At 34.6% G+C, this 22,394-nt stretch overlaps 1 protein-coding gene across 7 annotated transcripts in view; it reads left to right on the top strand.

Annotated features, from left to right (window-relative positions):
- Positions 1 to 22,394, top strand: part of LOC150094432 (protein alan shepard-like) — a 725,446-nt gene that overhangs the window by 532,328 nt on the left and 170,724 nt on the right. For all 7 annotated transcript variants that reach the window (XM_090411869.1, XM_090411870.1, XM_090411873.1 and 4 more), the window contains one exon: positions 3,158 to 3,201. In XM_090411869.1, the coding sequence (XP_090267995.1) occupies positions 3,158 to 3,201 (44 nt within the window). The remainder of the gene's footprint in view (positions 1 to 3,157; positions 3,202 to 22,394) is intronic.

Raw genomic sequence — 22,394 nt, 5'->3', positions numbered from 1 at the left:
ATTATACTGTTTTTGTGAGCTGATTCATTGAGGTCTGCTGAAAAGCCTGACAAAAATTTCTTTCCAGCCAAGAAATTTTACTCCAGAGAGTACTAGTATAGTACTCTTTTTTTTATGATATACCGCCACCATACTACAAGTTGCCCTAGCCAAACCTAATAGGAAAAGCACCCGTATATTGCCTTCTATTGGTCCATTTTCATAGGTTTCACTAGTCTGCCAGCTGTTTCAAACTCATCAGTTTTTGCCAGAGACTTGGCAGAACCTAAGAGAGCAAATACTCTCAGTACTAGGGAACTTGAAGTCTCAGAGAGGTGTGTTTTCTTTAAGCGAACTCTCTGTGCGTAAAGTATTTAATAAAATAAAGAGCCAAAGGTTTCATTTCGGCGATGCAAAATTATATATATATATTATAATTATGTAATTTTGCATCACCTTTGGCTCTTTATTTTAGTTTCCAATGAGTTTGATACAGCTGTCAGACTAGTGATACCTATCCAAATGGACCAATACAAGGCAATATATGGGCACTTTTAGTGTTTATGCTTTTCCTATTAGGTTTGGCTAGGGCAACTTGTATGGCGGCGGTGTATTCCTGCAAGCTTTCTGGTCAATTTTCGAAGGAAACTTTTATGGTTTCTGTATTTGGCTTTGAAATGATGTTGGATTTTATATCCACTTAATTTGATAATTTTGCATCATCATATTAAGCCTTTGGTCCTTTATTTTAGTAAACAATAGTTTTTGTTTCTTTGTTTGTTTTTGTGGACTGTCATCCACTAACGAGGATCATCTTCTAATCTCTCTGCCATTTTTAAATAAAGCTACCCACTTTTTTACAATCAAAGATAAAGGAACAGATCCCTTTCTTTATAAAAGGTTTGATGATAGCATGACACTCAGTATTTTCCATTTTTTTTTTAAAGTGTGTGATACTTTAAAAAAAATGGATGGGCTAATAAATAGTAACTACTTGATAGATGATTATTTTTAACATGCTTATACCAAAGATAAAAAATTGAAATATTTTGGCAATTTAAGTACCATTTCTGTGTCAGGCAATGAACTTAACATCGTACATATTGCTGTGCATTGTGGGAAAGGTCACTACCCAGGCTGGTTTTGACCTTCATTATGATTTCATCAGTAGGAGCTAGATCCACAAGATATTAAGGGTTAAATCAGTGCAGAAGTCATATACACATTTTCGAATAACATATAGATATCTGTAGAAAGTTTATATATATATATATATATATATATATATAAAATCGGTTACAGAATAAATTAAACTAGACGAATCACATTTTTGGTTTAATCTTATACACAGGCAAACATGGGGATACACCATTTTACAGTTTGTGAGCAAACAAAGTTTGTGCCTGAAAATATCTTCAGGACTGCCGTAACTTTGTTTGCTCACACTTGGATAAAAGATTAAACTAAATTTATTATAGTCTAACCAAGTGAAAAATAAACTTTCAACATCTTTCTTTAAATCCAGAGTAATTTAATAAAAAGCTGGCACACCTTTTGGCAACTCCTATAGGTAAAGATGACCTCGCCATTGCTTCTGCCTGGTATCTCCACTTCTGAGCCTGGCTCCCACTGAGGAGACCCCAGTAAAGGTCGAAACTAGTCTGTGTAGTGGCCCTTCCCTTAATGTATAACATTATACATATCTGCAAAGAGATGTGTTTTGCATTATGGGAGATACTGAGATAGGAGTGGTGTTAGCTTGGTCCACCTTTGCTATGAGTTTCCTGGTGTTGTACTACCTTACCCCAGTCCTGTAGATATTTTCAGGTGCATACTTTGTTTGCTCACACTTGGATGAAAGATTAAACTAAATTTATTATAGTCTAACCAAGTGAAAAATAAACTTTCAACAGTGGAACAAGTATAAGTAATTGCAGCATGCAACACGAGACTAAAGTCCTAATTAGGCACCATCTAGGTTTTTTTTTAAAAAAAAAATAATAAAAAAAAAACAGTAATCCAAAGTTTTGAGAGGGAAAAAAAAAATAATAATTTGGTCTTAGGATGACTGTCTCCCAAATCTTTAGTAGATTTATACAGCCATACTTGTTGCGGTTTGGAGTATGTTTTACAGCTTCTGTTGATTCCAGGAACAACCTCTCTGACTTGTAGAAACTTTGTGCAGTACTTTTTTTTTTTTTTTTGTGTTGCACACTGCAATTACTTATATTTGTCCCACTGTTACACTGGATTGTGGTTGTCCCACTGTTGTAACAAACTTTGTTCGTGTGCTCTGAAGATGCTGGATATAATACCAGCGAAATATTAGCTTTTAAGTTAATAAATAGTTATTTTCTTATTAATCTGTGTTCGCATCAATACTATTAAAATGCAATTCATCATGTGTGACGAACACATAAACCTTTCCACACGGTTGTATATGCTTTAATTTGCTCACGGTTTTACCATTGTCATATTGTAAGCAGTAATAACACAGACTGTAATTGTCTGTGTGAGGAAAACTTTTAATCATGGATCTTAGCATTGTCTAGAATGATTCCTGCCTGATATCATAATATCTGCTGTGTACTGTGGGAAAAGTAGAAAATCCACTGTTTTTTGCAGCTCTATTCATGGCATGTCGGGAACTTACACTGGATTATTATAATGGATTCATCAGTCAAATAAATGAGAAACCTTGCAATGCAAGCCATAGATTTTTTTTAAGCCGCTTATAATCATCTTAAGGAAGGTGGTGGTGTTGCAGCAGATGCATAAAATCACCTTGTACTTTTATAAATATCCATATCATCAGAAAAGCAATAGCCCACAGCTTGTCATTTGTTCAAAGACAGCCTCTTCTTTACAAAGATAAAAGCTGTTCTTTGAGATGCTCTTTCTCTCATCTACTTATGTATAATTTCTTAGTCATTACCATTGCTACTACTGGTAAATATGAGAACAAGTTCATGCTTGGATCTATTTTATATTCTTCCGTTCTCACTATCTCGTCCTATCGTGTGATCTGTTGAAGGGTAAGGAAGGGATATATTATGAAATTTTTCCTTCTTTACTTGTGTTATAAAAAATGTACGGTTTCAGTTTAATTTTGATATTAATGCAAATCTAAGTTTATCCTGGGTGGTCTGTTATTATTAATATATGTAATTTATTCTAGGGTGTTCAATTGGCATATGATCCATCAGCAATGTCTCAGAATGGGTAAGTTACACATTTTTTATTGATATTCTAATACTTTTAAAGCAAATAATTAAGCAAAATTAATTTGTTAGGATATTGACTTGTTTCTGCTGATTTGAAGTGTATCATCATCATTGCATATTCCACAACAGTAATTGAAATGATCCTGTTGTCCACAGGATCCCATACAGTGTTATCTTACTTATTTTTTTAGCGTTAGTAAAATTAAAAAAATAAAAAGTTAACATTTAAAATGGTTATATGCTTAAATTTTGTTATTCTTAAAAGTTCTTAATCATTCTTTAAAAGCTATCTTAAGAAGTGGACTTAATAATGTTCTCTCATGTTTTTTATTGTTTTATACTATTTGAAATTAAGTATAGTGTGAAATGATGACACATAGTTACTTGTGAATGCACAATTTAGAAATAATTAGGCTGCCAGTTCATTTCGATTACATCGAAATGAACTGGCAGACTATGCCTTGAATTAAATTTGGTTTAAAATTTCTGAGTTCTTCAGTGAGCTGTTTCATTTTCATAGTGATGATACTTTTGTACTTGAGTGCAAAAGCACAGTAAAGTACTGATTTTTCTGTATTCAACTAACAGATCAGTACATAGCAACAGGAACCAGTAGGCTCCTGTTGCTGTGTGCTGAACTGTTAGTTTATATTGATTAATTTAGATAAAATAAACTGTAATCATTAAATTTCAGTTAGGTAAATAATAAGCCAAATATTCAATACAGAACAAAATTATGTGTCTTTTAAAAATATGAAGATCCTAATTTGTCAGCAATACTTGAGGACTTCCATACAATAGAAAGAAAGATGTTGAATATGATAAAATGCTAATTTCTCAATTAAAGTTGGACTTCAATACATTCCTGAAGTTTTCTGTAAAATTCTTCTGTCTCTTCCTCTTTTCCATCTGCTGGTGCATAAATTCCGAAAATATTGAATGTTTGATTCATAATTTTCATTCTAACTTTGATTATTCTGTCTGATATCTAAATATAATCTGAAATTTTGTTTTTCCATTTTTTATTAATCTAAATTGCAACCCCAGATGAAGCCCATTTGTCTTCTGAAACTCCGGAGAAGATCATGACATAATCTTCCAGAATTTGAGATCCCTTCTTTTTCTTTTTTTGTCTCAGTTATTGCTACTCTATCAGTGTTTCCATTTTTTGGTTCTCGGTTTAGCTCATCAATTTTGTGTGTAATTCTGCAGACATTCCAAGTAACTATTTTTAATTTCTCAAAGAGAAGTCCCTGTCCATTAGCTGGGTCAATTCCGATAAAATCCATCCTATTTTTCTTCTTCAGAGCTCTGCGAGTAATTGTAAATTTACCCTGGATTGCTACCAACCTTTCGCTGGGTGAGTTCGGTGGTGTGGCTGCCACCTTAACCACCTCACCGGCCATTAAAGATCAAATACACACACCCTCAAAAGCTTCGTATCCATCATAAACTTCAATGCAAGATCAATGGTATTACAATTTTAATATGCACTTCGCATCCATGGAAATGTGGACGTATATATACGTCCTGGCCAGTGGCATGGTTAAAGCCTCCAAACCTGCCTTTTGGGGGGAAAAGCAGACTCCCAGTGCGTGAGATGGAAAAAACATAGTATAATAGGAAAGATTCACCCCTAGCCCTCAACTACTCTAATAGCATTGGGGGAAGAAGCAAGAGGAACAACAAGAAAGAAAGAGTAGGGACCGGTCTACAGATACTATACAGATGTATATTACATGAAGTAATGCAAGGTCCAGCATCAGGTGCCTCGAGTTTGCTGCTCCTGTACTCACTAAGCCCTTGCGGTAAAGATAAGACAGGGTTGTGACTTATCCCCAATCCTATTCAACATTTATATAAACAGATCCTGAAAGAATGGAAAACAACTGTCAAAGATGAAGTTAAACTAACAAATAATATACAGCTAAATACAATACTTTATGCAGATGATCAAGTACTAATTTCAAAATCAGAAGATAAACTCCAAATTGCAACTAACCATCTACATGAAATAGAAAAAAAAAAAAAAAAAAAAAATGAAAATCTCTGAAACAAAAGCTATCAAAAAGTCAAAATCATGCTTAACAATAAAATAATAGAGCAAGTTACAGAATTCAAATACTTGGGAAATATAATCCTGCAATTCTGATTCATAATTGGAAGCAAGACTACAAATTTACAATAGAATGAATGGCATAATTAAAAGAAATTTTGGAAAACAAATTACTAAAGAAACTCAATTAAGATTACATAGCATGACCTCTAAACCATATCTCAAATTTGGAAGTGAAACTTGGATTCTAAAACAAAGAAACAAAGACTAGAAGCATCACAGATGAAGTTTCTAAGATCCCTCCTTGGACTCACTAGGTTAGATAAAAAGAAAAACACAGAAATAAGAGAATGATTAGATACAAAAAAACATCATACAAGAAATAGAAGAATATCAGCAAAATTGGCTACACTATATAGAAAGGATGCATAACAATAGGATCCTCAAATTAGCATAGAAATATAAACCTACAGAAAGAAGTGACTGCAGACGTTCAAAATTAAGGTGGAAAGACCAACTTCATCTGCAGAGCAGGAACAGGACATAAAAAGCCTATACCTTAATTGCTCAGATGACGACGATGAAACTTGGACTTTGAAGAGATTTTGACTAGTTACTGCTCTTATCCAACTGGTTCAGCAGAATGAATAATGATGAGCATCTCCAGGAAAGGTTCAGAAGAGTAACAACTTTTTTAAGGAAGAAAAAAAAAATGCAAGGTAGTAAGCTTCAATGGGAAATGAATTTCATCACCCATGTTAAAGGCTTGATACTTTGAGATCCCAGTTTGTGTCATAGGCCATCAACAGGTATCCACAGAGGAAGTCCCACCTGATTAGGACTCTAGTCTTTTGTCCACATATTTCACTTAGTTTTGTGTTGCCTTTTATGTATGCATTACTAGTCTCATATTTTACTCCCTGATGATGTCTCAGTAGCTGAGACGAAATATTAGAAGAATTGAATATTTTTAATCCTTTCTCATTGCTATTTCACTCCATGAAGCCGCTAACATGAGTTTCTCGTTTCACTTTCCCACTTTAGCCTTAACACACAAATTTCATCACCCAGTGTGAGACTATCACCCTGCCAATTATTGGAAGCCTGAAGTGGCTTGAAAAAGGCACATGTTTGGTTTCTAGAATGGCAATTCCGGACAAGATAAAAAAAGTTAATAAAAATTTTAAACTGAAAAAATCCTTTAGCCCACTCACAATACTAATGTACTATAGGTTTACAGCCTTTCACAGGCAGATGGGTGATAGTCCCATTAAAAAGGAAAAAAAAAAAGACTTTACTGAGAATTGTGCACACTAAAAAACCATGTCAAAACTGATCTCTCTCTTATTTATATATATATATATATATAAATATATATATATAAAATCAGGAGCGAATATTCCAGGTGTGTGGTGTGTGGTGTGGAATATTAATATCGGTGATATTAATATTCCTATCCATGGAATATTAATATCACCGATATTATATTTTTCATGATTCCGAAAATTAAACACAATATACATGTGTTTCATGAAGAGGACACTTTTCGACATCTAAACATACATCGCATTCACGTTAATAGTCCAGGTGTGTGTTCAAAATACATACACCTTTGATCAGACGTATAGATGGCACAGGAATTTAATTTTTTTTTTAGTTCCAGTGGTTTAAACTGCCCAGAAGGTGAGCAATGAGACAATAACACCAGGAATCAGTGGCTGTTGGTTGGTTATTGTGTCAAACAATCCAGTTGGACAGTGTCACATGTCATGAGTTGCTGTTTTTGTTTTCCGAGTTTCATCTGTTTTGCATGTGTGTGTGTGTGAAGTGTGAACTGACATTGTAGGCAAGTTTTTATATATAATATAGACAAGTTTTAATATTGATTTTTCCATAAATGTATAACTTTTTTTTTGTATATAGAAACAGTATATAGAAAACCCACCCATACAGGCAGATACATTCACCAACAATCCCCCCCCCCCACAACAATATGGAGTCATTAAGACACTACACAACAGGGCTAAACTTATCTGCTCTAATGACAATGCCCTAACCACATTCTCAACACTTTCTCAGCCAATGGCTACTCCCCCTCTCAACAAGGATTACTCTAAATCCATCACCATACCCTATATCCAAGGCACCTCGGAAAAAATCACAAAAATCCTAAAAAAACATAACTTCTTGTTACAAACCATATAAAAAATTGGCATTCCTTATCCGCTCAACTAAAGACCAACCTCCCCCCCTAGACCTACCTGGTGTATACCAGATCCCTTGCAGTTGTAAGCTGTCCTACTTTGGCCAAACAGGCAGGACAGCAAATATCAGAATTTCAGAACACAAGGACTACATCTGGTTTCACCAATACAGCCGCTCTGGTCTTGCTGACCATGCGCTGGATACCTGCCATAGAATACGGTGGAAGAAAGCCAGGATAATACACCGTAGCAAATACAGATATGAAAGGCTTTTCATAGAATCAGCTTCAGCCCTAAGAAACGATCCAACCCTCAACAAATTTGGCTGCATGAGACTTCCTCAAATTTGGGAAACCTACATCAGAAGACCTTCAGCCCACTCGCCCAAGAATACCAACATTGCCCACTAGAGGGCACCATCAGGACTTTAGGAGAAATAACGGCTTCATACTTCTTCCTCACTTATTGTTTTGTTGTGCCTACGTGCACGTGTCTTGTACTTAAGTTCTTGAAAATGGCAACGTGACGTTGCCGAAATATAGAAATATATTAAAATTTCTTTTAATGTATATTCTAGTACGTTGTAATTTCCTTAAATAATATAGTGAAAATAGAAAAATGCAAAGAGGAGTATATATCAATACTTAGGTAGAAAAAGCTATCGAAAACTTGAAATGTGGAAAGGCAGCTGAGTAAATGATATTTGACCAAAAATGCTTAAGTATGAAATTATAAAAGTTTCGCAGGAGCTACATTGCTCTGAATTTTCTGATTTTCAGAAATTCAGAAAATTACAGAGGAATTTCTCTACTGAGTGGTCTAGGTAAGATTTATGCAAGCATACTTGAAAAGAGGGTTGACAAAGATTGTGGAAGAGAAACTTGGAGAAGAACAAGTGGATTCAGTCCAACTAGAGGTTGTCAAGATCAGATTTTCATTTTAAGACAAATAATTGAGAAATCATGGGAATATGACAAGGATCTATACTTACGTTTTGTTGATCTGGAAAAGGTATACAACATGGTGTCCAGAGAAATGCTTCTCAAAACACAATTATGTGGGGTGAATGGAACATTATATAGAGCAATACATAGTCTATATTTAAATTGTCAGTCAGCAGTTAGAATTGAAAGAAACAGGAAGATGGTTTGATGAAAAACACTCTTATTCATCATCTGTATGGCTTACGTTATGAAAGAAAATTTAATCAAGCCTAATATTAGAATCAGAAATTTCAAACTAACTCTTTTTTTATGCAGATGATTATACTCAGAAACTCATCTAGTGTAAGTCTCCAGGATTCACTAACCTAAATTAAATAACAGCTGTCACAAATTTGGCAGGAACATAGAAAACTTCAGCTGCATTCTGAATGGAGATATTATAGAACAAGTAAAATATTTCAGCTATTTAGGCACAGTTTTTAGTGAAGATGTCAGATTAAATCTGGAAATAGACAACAGAATAAGCAAAGCTGGTATGGTGAGTAGCCAGCTGAATAAATTTATATGGAATAAGAGAGAAATTAGCCACAACACCAAACTAGCAGTATACAAGACAGTGTTTAAACCAGTTTTAAGTTATGAATCTGAGAGCTGGGTTAGAAATAAAGCACTTGATCAAAGACTAGAGACCACAGATATGAGGGTTCTGAAAAAAATTAAGGGAGTGAACTGATGGCATCAATGGCAGAATCATATTAAAAATGAAGATATTCAAAAGGAATTTGACATATTAGCATTCCAGAATGTATCAGAAGAGCTAATCTATGTGGTATGGCCACTTAAATACAATGAGTGAAAAAAATTTAGCAAAAACAGGTGTTTGATGGCAGGAAAGAGATCCAGGGGAACACCATGGTGTTCCTCTGGGTCTTTAGGAATTGTCTCAATTTTCTAGGAAAAAGTAATAACAATGGAAACTTAATCATGTAGTGCTGTCATAGTAATCTTAACACTCTTTGGGGGGGAGGGTACATATCAGAAAATTGATGAAGCATGGCACTGTTGAGCACCTTTAGAATGGGCTACTCTCAAAAATCTAAGAAACAGTACTGAAATAGTGATCCTACTAGCAGATAAAGGAGATGTTAGTTATTTGTGACTCAAATGAATATGACAATAAAATTACAGAGCTTCAAAATCACACCAACAACCTTTTTTTTAAATCAATTTTTAAGTTTAATAGAGATACCAGTTTAACACTTCAAACTCTGCATTCATTTCTTCCATGCCCATACGACACTCCATAATTCATAAGGAAGGCATACCTCTATGCTCAATAATTGAAATCATAGATTTTCTGACATACCTGCTTGCCAGACATCTGGTAAATTACTGAATGGCCTAACAGTACAATCACTTTCCTTCGTTAAAAACTCCAATCATTTTTTCCAGCAGCAGCATCCTTGATGAACATGACATTTCAGCAAATTTTGATATAGTAAATCTGTTTGCCATACAAGATAAGTTCTCAAAGAAAATCATGACGCTCTTGAAACATTGTATTTCCTCGAGTACAATAACTCTGCATAAGAACTATATGCATACTAGCCATTGGCTGGTCTCCTTCACCAGTTTTGACAAATCTTTACATGACAATACAAAGAAACATCCTAGAAGAATACCACCATAAATCAAAATTATGGGAAAGGTATGTCATTGATATATATTTGTCTGGAACCATGGAACTGCCTTCACATTTGAAATTTCCATGAGTAACTTAATTGCCAACTGTTAAATTGTGAATGAAGCTATGTTATGTAATTTATTATTTTTCATTCACATTTAACATTGCTTATTAAATATTAATCATGGTTTATATAAAATTGTTTATTATTCCTTGATTAAGAATTACTAATTAAATATTTATTTAAAACCTGACCTATTATTAATTTATAGAATAATAAAATATATAGAATTTTGTATAACCAAATATATATGATGTAACGTAAAGTGTTATTTTATATTTAACTGTATACGTAATCAAAAAGTTGAAGAAGTAGCTTAAATATTTTGTTGTTCTTATTTGTGAAATATTTAATGTTATGTAATCACTCATGTAGTAGTAAAAGAGCATACATTACATTAGCGAAATGTTTACGCTAAGTCTGTTGTCATGGAGACGCACGCGTAAACAACCAGGAGGGAGTAGAGCGTGGCGTTCGAACGGTAAGGTAGGAGTGAAGGTCATAGATAGAAGGAAAAAAGAGAAGAATTATTATTAAGCGAGGGAGAGTTTTGCGGAACCAAGATTATAAGATCCTTAGGGCTGAAATTTATGAAAATAGTGTTCGGAAATGAACCAATAAGTAGTGAATCATAAAGTTTAATATTATAAGCGAAGTCAGCTGTTGTTATGAAGAAAGGTTGATGCCGTAATCAGATAAAAAGGAAACTGGACAGTCAATGCGAAAATTCTGATTAGTTCCAGTTAATCTGAATTACGATTTTAATTCTATGTTGCCCTAGGAAAAGGTTATATTGATTACTTGGAGAAAAGCGAACAAGAAAAGATATTAGTACCTAATTACTGTTGTTTGGAATAGTGAAGTGCGACTTACAGTAATACAGTTTAAACTGTGGAGAATTTTTATTATGTGTGTTCCGCTAACGTTAATTAAGTTAATTCATAAGTGCTCTCTCAATAATTTGATGTATTGAAGAATTTGTCTGGTAAGAGTAGTTGTATAAGTTTGTCTATTCTAGCATTAACTGTGATATATCTCCGATGCTCAAGGACCGGAATATATTTGTTTGGAATATTGCTTACATAGAGTATTGCCTGCTGTGAATATAAACATTGAGCTGATAGATTTGTGAAGACTGATTAAATGTGAAGTTGTTATATTGACTTGAAATAAGAAGAATTGTGTTTTTGAGACTGTGAATTGTATATGAAAGTTAGAACGTTGAATTGGAATGAGTGACCTAAGAAGAAATATTAAGTTAATTGTATAGTTCCATTTTAAAATAGAATTCTTGTATTTGTTAACCATATCATATATTAAATGTTTTATTTTGTTGATCTAGATATTGTGTTTGCCTGAATTCCTTTTTATTGCACCGTTCATAAATATTCGAATCTTGCGGGAACCCCAAGTGAAAATGATAGTAACTGATTTGGCCTAATAAGATGACTGCTAACCTAATTTAGAATTGATCCTACTATTTATATAGACTAATCTAAGAATAGGGTGGCGCAGTATAAATATAAATTTCCCTACTTTTGGATCGGTGATCACTTCGTGATTAGTTATTTTATTCATAAAAGTGACTTAAGACTAGATGGATTTAGAACACGACAGAAAAGAGTCGTCACGACAATACATGACAATACAAAGAAACATCCTAGAAGAATACCACCATAAATCAAAATTATGGGAAAGGTATGTCATTGATATATATTTGTCTGGAACCATGGAACTGCCTTCACTTTTGAAATTTCCATGAGTAACTTAATTGCCAACATACAAATATAAAATTTACCTATGTGTTAGAATCTAATAATTCACTCCTGTTTCTGGATCTTTGACTAACTAAGGAATCTGGTAAATTAGCATCACAATACTGTCAGATATATACATGCCTCTTCCCATCATCATAGACCTCAAAAATTGAACATTATTTTAACGCTAAGAACAAGAGCCACTGTCTTGTTACTGAGAAGGATGAACTAGCTAAAACCCCAATTTTTAAGAAACACTTTTCTGCAAAATGGCTACAATTAATGCATTGTATCAAGACTGTTAGCCAACATGTGATTCGAGATACTTCTAATGATGAGGAAATCAGTTACTTTGTCACTCTTCCATATATTAGCTATATTTCCATAAAACTTGCAAAATTACTTAGAGATCATAAAATCAAAACGATATCCCCTTTATCAGGATGAGATCACTACTCCAATCTGCAAAACCTCCACATTATCCATTAAAATATTCAGGTTTTTACCTACTATTGTGGTAATGCAGGTCTATGTTACGGTAGACACACAAAAAAAATCTGTTGAGCAATGCATTGAAGAATACATCAAAAATGTTGATTGCCATTGATTGCAAAAACAGTACATGTGATCACAAAGCTGAGGTGTCACAAGACACCTCAGCTTTGTGATCACATGTACTGTTTTCAGCTGACCTGTAAGATGCCTCAGCAGCGAGACATCAAGTGTTATGGGATAGATCTGATTACACCATTGTGATAATATAACTGAGAGAAGAATTTGGCTATAATTAGAAATGCCGCTGGATCCAAAACACCTAAATGGAGTCCCCCCCCCCATCTCTTGAGAACAAACTCCTATGTGGCTGATGAGAGAAACCTTAAAAAGGTTGCTTTGAATAAAGAATGAGAAGCCATGGACTTGCTTCTCATTCTTTATTCAAAGCAACCCTTTTTAAGGTTTCTCTCATCATGGTTGAATTGATATTCTACCCTTTCTTTGTGAAAGGTCCTATCAATTTTCTTTCACTGACTTCACTCCAAAATCATATGATTTGGTTGTGCCTTGTGACAAATCTTATGCTGCATCATCTGTTGTGCTGAATAATTAGAGCTGCATTCAGGACTTAGGCCAAGATATAATATATTTCTTGTAATATATTTCTGAACTGTAATATATTACAGTCTCCAACACAAGTCATTACATATATTACTCTTGGTGTGGAAGACAGAAGATATGAGATTAGTATCTTCTGTCTTAAAAGTGACCTTACATAGGCATATAGAATGTACAGAGGCTCCAGGTGGATACTCTTGATATTGTCTGTAGAAAGATGGAAAGGTACACAGTTGGCATCCTGGGAATTACAGAGACCAGGTGGAATGAAGAGAGGGATTGGACTTGACAGCTTCACATATGAGTTACTTATGAAACTTGAGAATTAAATGCGAAGTATGAAGATAAAGATTCATTTACGATCAGACAACTAGAGAGAGCTATATCCCAGTTCTTACAGTCAGAAGACAGACCATACATTAGCAATTTTGCATCAGCACAGTCATATGCATTACAGAATATATCACTTCAGATTACCAAGTCTGAAGTGATATATTCTGTAACAATATGAAATCCACTGTCAGGCAACAAGGAATCTTCTTATTATCCACACCATACCACATTTTGATAGAATGTGGTATGGTGTGGATAATAAAAAGATTCCCTGTTCACTGACAGTGGATTTCATATTGTTGATTATTTATTAGTTGAGTTGTGCACTTCAGTACTAATGGTTTTCTACTTTTCTTCAGGAAGAATTTAAGTGAGAGAAATTGTATAGTAATGTGATTTATGATTTATTACTCTTCTTAGGAGAGCTGGCAAAATTGAGCCGAGTTACAATCTTCAGGATAGGTATCACTGGAATAGAAGAAAATAAAAGGGGGACCTAGAACAAGAGTTAACTTTTAATTAGGTCACAAGCTTTTAGAACACTTGAGCAAATTCTGTGAAGACTATGGGATATTTTGATTTCCACTATAGACAAAATTCTAATGAAAAATTGAAAATGGTTGGTGTGTGTGTGGGGGTGGGGGACAATGAGGATCTTTATTAAGTTTATGTATGCAAGAATTTGAGGAAATGGCTTTTTCTGTTTGTGATGGAATAGAACCATCCCAGTACAAAAAGAAGTAAGAATAGTATTGGACAAGAGTTAATCATGCCATGTTCTGCTCTTTGGCAGTGCCAGAGAGCATATGACCACCCCTTTTGACACAATAAAAGTTTCCTGTTACTTTTCACTGTGGTTTTGGATATGTTGAAATTTCCTTGCAGCTATTTTTAGCTTTAGTGTAAATAAATTAAAAAAAAAAAAAAAGGTGAAAATTTTGATCAAGGCCAGTTGCAGTATAATTTATTCTTCTCTTGTATAGCTTTTGCACACTTCTTGGAAAATTGAGTCTTAGGTAAATGACAAGAATTTAAATAGATGTTTTGTTTCCATATCAGCAGTATCCACACCAACCATAATAATGCTACCAAGGCATCAACTTGCTGATGATTGTCTCGTGTGGTATTCTTATACTATACAATCCATGGATGATAGTAGCTATGTGAATAGATGCTCACTTAGAGAAGAAATCTACACAGATTTTGGTCTGCTTTGCCTAGAGAGGAAAACATCCATAGTATCCTTAGAGGTGACTAATGATGAAGAGAGAGAATGTTTGTAGAGTGGTTAGGGTTAAGTGGTATTCCTGTTAGTCATGTCAGCAATTCGTCTTTTATCTCTGAAGATAAATGCTCCAGCATTACCATCTGATAAATCAGTGCAGTTGGAAAAGGAAAGCCAGTTGATGTTGAGAAAATTAAAATCCCCAGGAAGATATGTAGAAATTAGCTTTAAAAAAAGTTCAATGTGGTTGCTGACATTAGAAGCGCAATAAAGGTGATTTTGTTTTAAAGACAGAAACAGGCATCAAAGATTAATAAAACCCAATCAGATCTCTTATAGATATCAAGAACATTACTCATATGTAGCATCAATGTGCTATATGTTTTGCAGCTTTTTATGTGCAGGTATCCTTATAGTAACCCCTTGGGTTTGTCCGAACTTTTCCATGGCAATAGAGAAGGTGACTGTTAGTGAATTTCTTTGAGATTTTAAAAAGAATTGGGGGTGGAGAGCAAGAATACTTATTTGATAATTGTAGAATTATACATGTACTACAGTAAAAATTAATTTATTGCTCAGATATTTCATCTTGCATATCATAAGACATCAGTGTGTGCAGAGAATAACAGTAAAGAATTTGAATAAAGGAAACAGTAGAGTACATACGTTGCATTAGAATCCATCTATACATATAGCTGTATGTTCATTAGTTGAAAATAAAATTAAATCATTTGTATTTAAAAGAAACTTATTAATAGAAATTTATTTAATATGGTTGAGTATACAATTTCTCACACTTCAGTAATGGTAAGTCAGTCATTACAATTAAGGTTAGGTCAATGGAATAGAGCTTCAGCACATTCTTTGAATCATCGCTCATTTTATTCATGGATCTATATAATAGCTTGGTGTTTTTTTCCATGGATCTTGTAAATAGTATATTCAACCCCATGTTGTACTAGGCCAGACTTGTGAGATTTGTTGAGTTGGATGTTGTCTTGATATTCAGAAATATGTTTACTAGCAGATCTTCCTGTTTGTCCATAGTAAGACATGTATAAACGAGGTACTTGTTATACATCTGGTGGCATCATTGGTGTGAGAGTTTGCTTTTGGAGAAGGTAACAAATTATAAATTTGGTTGATAGGTTTGTCATTAGCAATGAGTTTATATATTTTCGCATAATATTTGCCACGCATTCAAAGATACCTTTAATATATGGTCTGGGGAGTCCTGTGGGCTTCTTGTCTGGTTTGCTGGGTAAGAGAGTCGTTAATTATTTTCTGAGATTTCTTGGATTATAACCATTTAGTGGGGCTGTTCATGTGTCGTTTGTGTTCCTTTTCTGGATAGGAATTGTGCATCCAGTTACATTGTTGACTAAGGGAGTAAGGGGATGCTTGGTAGAGTTGAATAAGTTTAACACATTCCCACCAAGTAGTGTTTCATTGATCGTTGGAACTCGATTTACCATATGTATCTCATTTTTACATTGGGTGGGTGCATTTTCACAAAGTTGCAACTTCTTTTTTAGATTTTTGTAAAATTAACATTCATGGAATTGTTTTAATGGTACATAAAATCTCAAATGCAATTCAAATTGATTTCAAATTATATGAACATGGCTTGACAAATTATGCATAACTGTACTCACCCAAGACCCCATTCTTTTAATGATATGTCCCAGCAATTCACTAGAAGTTACACAGAATGATTTATAGTATTGTACTATAGTTGCAGAAGTTCTAATTTTTATTAAATTAAAAATGTTCTATTTTGTGCACTCTGCAGCTACTCACCAGTTAGCAAAATCTTACCACAACAGGCAAGTAGATGAGCATATTTGTTGAGTTCTAATATGAATGAATATGCAAATTTGTTGTATATAAATTGTTTACTTTCTGCATGAGATAATTTGAAAGATGCTGTTAGGACAAATGTGTTTAGGTGGATACTATGGTTAGTATTAATAAAGCTTTTGCTTGCTTGTATGCATGCAAGATAGTGTCTGTCTGTGCCAAGGGAGATGTTTCATTATTTAGGATCATTTTCATTCCATTTTTCTCTAAATATGCTAATTGTTACTAAATATAACACACAGACTGTAAATGTCTGTGCTGTATTCAGTAATACAATAAAACTACTCATTTTTTCTTGCATCTGCAGCATAGTGTCTGTTGGAGATGTTATGTTTTTTGCTATTTAGGGACATTTTCATTCAGTCTTTAGGAAGAATGGACATACTGAGTGAAAATTCATCTGTTCCTGAATAAAAATTAATTCTTTTGTGCATTAGAAGAAAAGGACTGCATTTATTGATCTCCAACAAAATACTAGCATATGCGAGATATCTTTATTGATAAAATAGAAGATCCACTGACAGAAACAAATGTAATAAAGATAGAATTTGCAAATGATAGGATAAATCCAATGATCAGAATTATTTATATATCTAATATTATATAACAAAGTGTATACTGTTCACTGAATAAACGAAAATTCTTAGAAAAGAAAGTAAATGATGAATAGGTGCTCAATCAATTCATATGTATTCCTGCTATGCTTAGATAAATCATATTTCAGCATTAATAGTCCGTTCCTATAGTTATTTTCTGAGCTACCAATGTATATAGGTGATGAATTACCTACACCCTCTACCAAGCAAATGGACAGATGTCAGTGTGGTGGATGCCCGATGAATGTCTCTATTCAGAGCGTGTAACCCCAACTATGAAATTCAGATGGCAGTATGATGATGATGTCCTGTTTTCCTGGTTTGATGTCAGACCTCTGTTTGTAGTGCCACGAACATTGAACTCCGAGAGGTACCTGGACAATGCAATACTTCCTACATTGTGGCGTTTCTACAGAAATTGCTATTACCTCTTTCAGCAAGCCAATGCACCATGTCATAAGGCTGCTGCTATAAAACTGTGTGGTTTGTGGACATGACATCACCATAACTTGGCTGGCTTCCATAGAGCCCTGATCTCAAATCCTGTTGAACAGCTGTGGGATGAACTGGAATGTCAGGTGAGGTCAAGGAATGTCTTCTCCACAACAATCCAGGACCTCATTACATGCCTACAGGAAGAATGATCCCAAAAGACAGAAACATAAACCAATATAGATAGTATTTTATTTATTAAATCCAATGTTATAAGATTACAATTTTTAGCTAGTGCGACATCTGCTGCTGCTTAGAGGTTAGAAAATTTGATATATGTGGCTGGAGCATTGTTTCTGAGAGATGAAGCGCTGCAATAACATCCATTTGATTTCTCTGTTTGGTTTTGATTACTGACATTGTTTAAAAATCTTTTCACACAAATAGGAAGTCGAAAAAACGACCAACAATTTGATAGCTTTATAACTCAGAGATGGATATTTTTTTTCGAGTGATATCCAAAATTGAGACAATGGTTGCATTTTTATGTCTGGACATCAGAAGACAACTCGATCAAGTTTTATTTTTCACTAGGATCAAATGCGCATGATTTTATATCTTCCAAGAAGGGATTATTAATCCAGATATACCTTTACGAGGATCCTCATTTTCCAGGAAATAACTATTAAAGTTTTCAGCTGATGCCCTTAAATGTTGATTTGTGTCGATTATGACTTTCTTGTTGACATCAGCAGCAATCAAGAATTCTCCCAAAAGTGAAAACATTTCTATATCTTCCTCTTGTTCGCGACTATCCCAAGAGCTAGCTTCTTTTTGAATGCATCCATTTCATTTCTCGGTGTAAAAATATTTGTACAGGAACCCTGAAGTGAAATATTAAGATCGTTAAGAAGGCTAAAAATGTCAGCCATGTATGCAAGCTTAGCCATCCATTCCCCATTCAACAAAGGCTCTACTAGTTCAGATTTTCGCTCTCGTAGAAACTGCTTTACTTCTTCCCTCAGTTCGAAAAGGCGTGCAAGAACCTTTCCTCTCGATTACCACCTCACTTCTGCATGGAGAAGGAGATGTTGGTGGTGTGAGTCCATACTTTCACACATTGTCGTGAACAGCCTGGAGTTCATAGCTCGACTACACATTTCATTAATGATCTTCACCGCATCATTCATCACAGTGTTTAGTTCAGTAGAAAGTTTCTTTGCAGGCTAGGTGCTCCCGGTGGATCACACAGTGAGTGGATAAAACTTCTGGGTGTGTGACTTCCTTTATTTTCGCAACTACTCCTGAGCGACGTCCAGTCATGCTCGCAGCACCATCCGTACACACCTTGACGCATTTTCTCCAGTCTAAGCCCTGCGCTTGAAAATACCCACAAGAGCATTAAATATCTATGAACTAGTGGTCCGTCCAGGTAAGTCAAGATAGTCATCATCGCTATACCTCACGAAGCAAAGTAGGATAGCATGGTTACTCACGTCAGTTGATTCATCAAGTTGAATTGTGAAGCATCTCAATTTCTTTATCCCCTCTACAACTTGCTTTTCAATATCGGTGGCCATATCAATAATTCTCCTCTGAATCGTGGTGTCCGAAAGCGATATAGCCTTCAGTTTTTTAGTGGCTTGAAGACCCAGAATTTCTCATACGACATCTAAGATGCAAGGCTTTACTAACTCCTCACCAATTCGTTTTAGCTATTCGGAGAGCAACTAAATAAGACATTCGAAGCAGCGACTTTTCACTAGTCCATTTTCGTTTCACTTGTCTGTCTTTTCATCTGGTCATGTAATCTTTGAAAAAAGTCCAGTGGCTTATCAATAAAATCCCTATGCTTCGAATGCAAATGACGAGCAAGTTTGGAAGGTTTCATAGCATCATTTGGCAGAATTTTGGAACGTACTACACACAAAGGCCGTGGCGATACTGCACTGCCAAGTGCTACAATGAAACCAAGCTTTAAATAGTCCTTGTCGAAATGCCTAACAAAGTTTCCTTTTCTTTTTTTGGCTTGTATTGCACATTCCGAAATATCGACATATTTCTTTTTCTTTGTTTCTTCTAAACTTGAAGCACTAGTACTTGGCATACTTTCGGTATCATCACTACTTTTCTCCTGAATATTGTCCTTGCCTCTACTAAAGAAGGTTAAAAGGTTTTGCTGTTTGACTTTTTTCGTCTCCATTTTGTAGGTTTCAAATTTTACAAAAGAAATAACTTGTTTTCCGAAATGCCACAACACAATATTAGAAAACAATACGGACGAGCAGATAAAATAAGAATTTTTTCAACGTGTCTTCGACAGGCGAGGCACAATACTGGCATTCGACGGCCTATACTTTGGACGCTAGATTGTCCCATGCAGCGTCCTGCTCACCCTGTAACAATGTAGTGCCCAAATCATGTAGCCGCTACATGATTGGAGGGAAATTTTTTTTTTTTGGAGACAGCCAGGAAATTTCTGTGGACCACAGGTTGAAGAACAAGGCTCTGCACCACTTTCTCATCCCTACAAAATCCGGGTGTCCAGCTCTGCATGCAGTAGTCCAGATGTGGCCTTATATTAAGGAACACTAACCTCTCTATCCCTGTTTGTTAGTGTGTTGTGTTCAACAACCATGCTGATATGCTGTAAACCTTCCCATCCATAATCGCACGTCTCCAGCCTCATCAGTTTCCTGCAGTTCAATTCCATCAATATAGTACACAGTTTATGATCTCTTCTTTCCAAAATGTGCATCACCTTACACTTGGCCACATTAAACTGGCATCCATTTACCTTTTCCCATACTGCTAATCTATTTAAGTCTTCCTGCAGGATTTCTGCATCAACTTCATTTACCATTGTTCATCTAAGTTTAGCATCATCAGAAAACAACTGAGTATGTCCTATCAAATCATCGCTTATATCATTGATATACTAATTAGACAACGGAAGACCAAGTACTGAGGCCTGTGGTGCACCACTGATCACTTGACTTCAATATCTACACCTTATACTGCTCTTCGGCATGCTATGAGGAACTTCTTCTTTTTCTGCATCTCTTGCAAAATTCTTCTACCCTCTTTGACTGCTTAAGTGACTACTGAAAGCTAACTCCATAGTTTGTCATATTCATCTGCTTTATATTTCCACATATATCACTTCTTAACAGAAAATTCTGCATCTTTGGCAATCTATCAGGTCACGACTATATGAGCACATTCTCTAAACAGAAGCAGTGTAGCTAGATTGATTTAGTATTAAGTTCTGTGATGGTATGATTAGATCCAACACTCTCAAACCTGGTGGCCCTTCCATTACACTCTTCTTCAAGTAATTATCTCTTAGCAACTGTATAAATTCCATTTCCTTCTTGCCTGTGACCATTCCTCCTCTCAAACTATGTCCACACAGCTGAAATTCCCTATAATAATTACTTGACTTGCTCATGCTAATTTGAATGTCATCATCATGTGTATCAGGGATTTAGGCCCAACATGGCCTGTTCTGGCCTTAGAAGTCATCGTTCAATTGTTTAAGAGGACGTCCTGGTTTTCTTTTTCATAATGGCTTGTTTTAGTAATCTTTCTGTTTTCATTCTTTGAACATGTTCCATCCATTTATGTTTATATTTTTTAATTTTTTCTATTACTGATTCTTGGTTTAATTCTTTCATAATTTCTTCGTTTCTTTTTTGATCAAATGGAGTATGCTTTGCAGTTTTTCTCATAAACTTCATTTCTGCTGTTATTAATCTTTGTTTGTCTTTTTGTTTTATTGTCCATTTTTCACTTCCATACAATGAGACTGGTAGGGCTAATGTATTGTATACGTTTAGTCTGGTTTGTTTTTAAACTAGGTTTGGTTTAAATATAGAGTTAATTACACCTGTTATTTTTAAATATTTTGTAATTTTTAGGTTTATATCTTTTTCATATGTGATCATACATCCTTGGTAGTTAAATGAATTTACCTGTTCTAAGATCTTGTTATCTATTACTATCTTAGTTCTTGCTGGATCTTGTCCTTTAAAGGCCACAGTTTTTGATTTTTCTGTTGATATTATCATATCATAATCTGGCTATCTCATTTAAATCTAAAATAGCTTTCTGTAAGTTATCTTCAGAATTTGTAATTATTATTTGGTCATCAGCAAAAAGGTGAGTGTTTAAGTTCACAGTTGGAGAAAGTTTAATACCTCGATGGAAATTTTTATTCCATTTTATTATTATTTCATTTAGGTAAATATTAAAAAGAGTTGCTGAGAGTGGACATCCCTGTCGGAACTCTTGGTTTATCTCTCTCATATATGATAGCTCATGATTTAATCTTATTTGTATTTGATTATTTTCATATATACTTATGATAGCTTTTAGGATATTATTAGGTATTTGTCTTTCTTTTAATGTTAAATAAAATGCTTTTTCAAAGTCAATAAATGCAATATGTGCAATATGTTAATTTTAGGCAGAAGGCCGGGTCTATACATGCAATTTTCATATTTGAATATGTCATCTGCATGCTCCCTTGGATTATATCAGCAATCAATTACATATTAAGTCCTGTTGGCCTTTTTCCTACATCAGATAGCTTCAAATGAACTGCCCTTTGAATCCATGTTCCCATGATGTACTTTACTCTTTTTGGCTTTAATTCCTCTAGTATCATTAGCAAAAAAACCCTCTTCCCATCATATTCCTTCTGTCATCTCTGAAGACACTATATCCCTTGCATTCTATTCCTGTGACTGTATCATCTATAATTAGACCTATAACATCTCTAATACCTATAATTTTTTACTATAATTTATAATTTTACATCAAGTTGTGCTAATGCCAAAATTTCCTCACCCTTATCTCGAATACTTCTGCATTAGAATACATAAACTGCAATTGCCCCTTCATCCCTCAACCTCCTGTACACCT

The sequence above is a fragment of the Typopeltis vanoorti genome, chromosome 22 (assembly GCF_054136105.1).
Source record: "Typopeltis vanoorti isolate ZY-2024b chromosome 22, IOZ_Tvanoo_1.0, whole genome shotgun sequence".
Classification (NCBI taxonomy): domain Eukaryota; kingdom Metazoa; phylum Arthropoda; class Arachnida; order Uropygi; family Thelyphonidae; genus Typopeltis; species Typopeltis vanoorti.
This window is presented reverse-complemented; position numbering and strand designations above follow the sequence as displayed.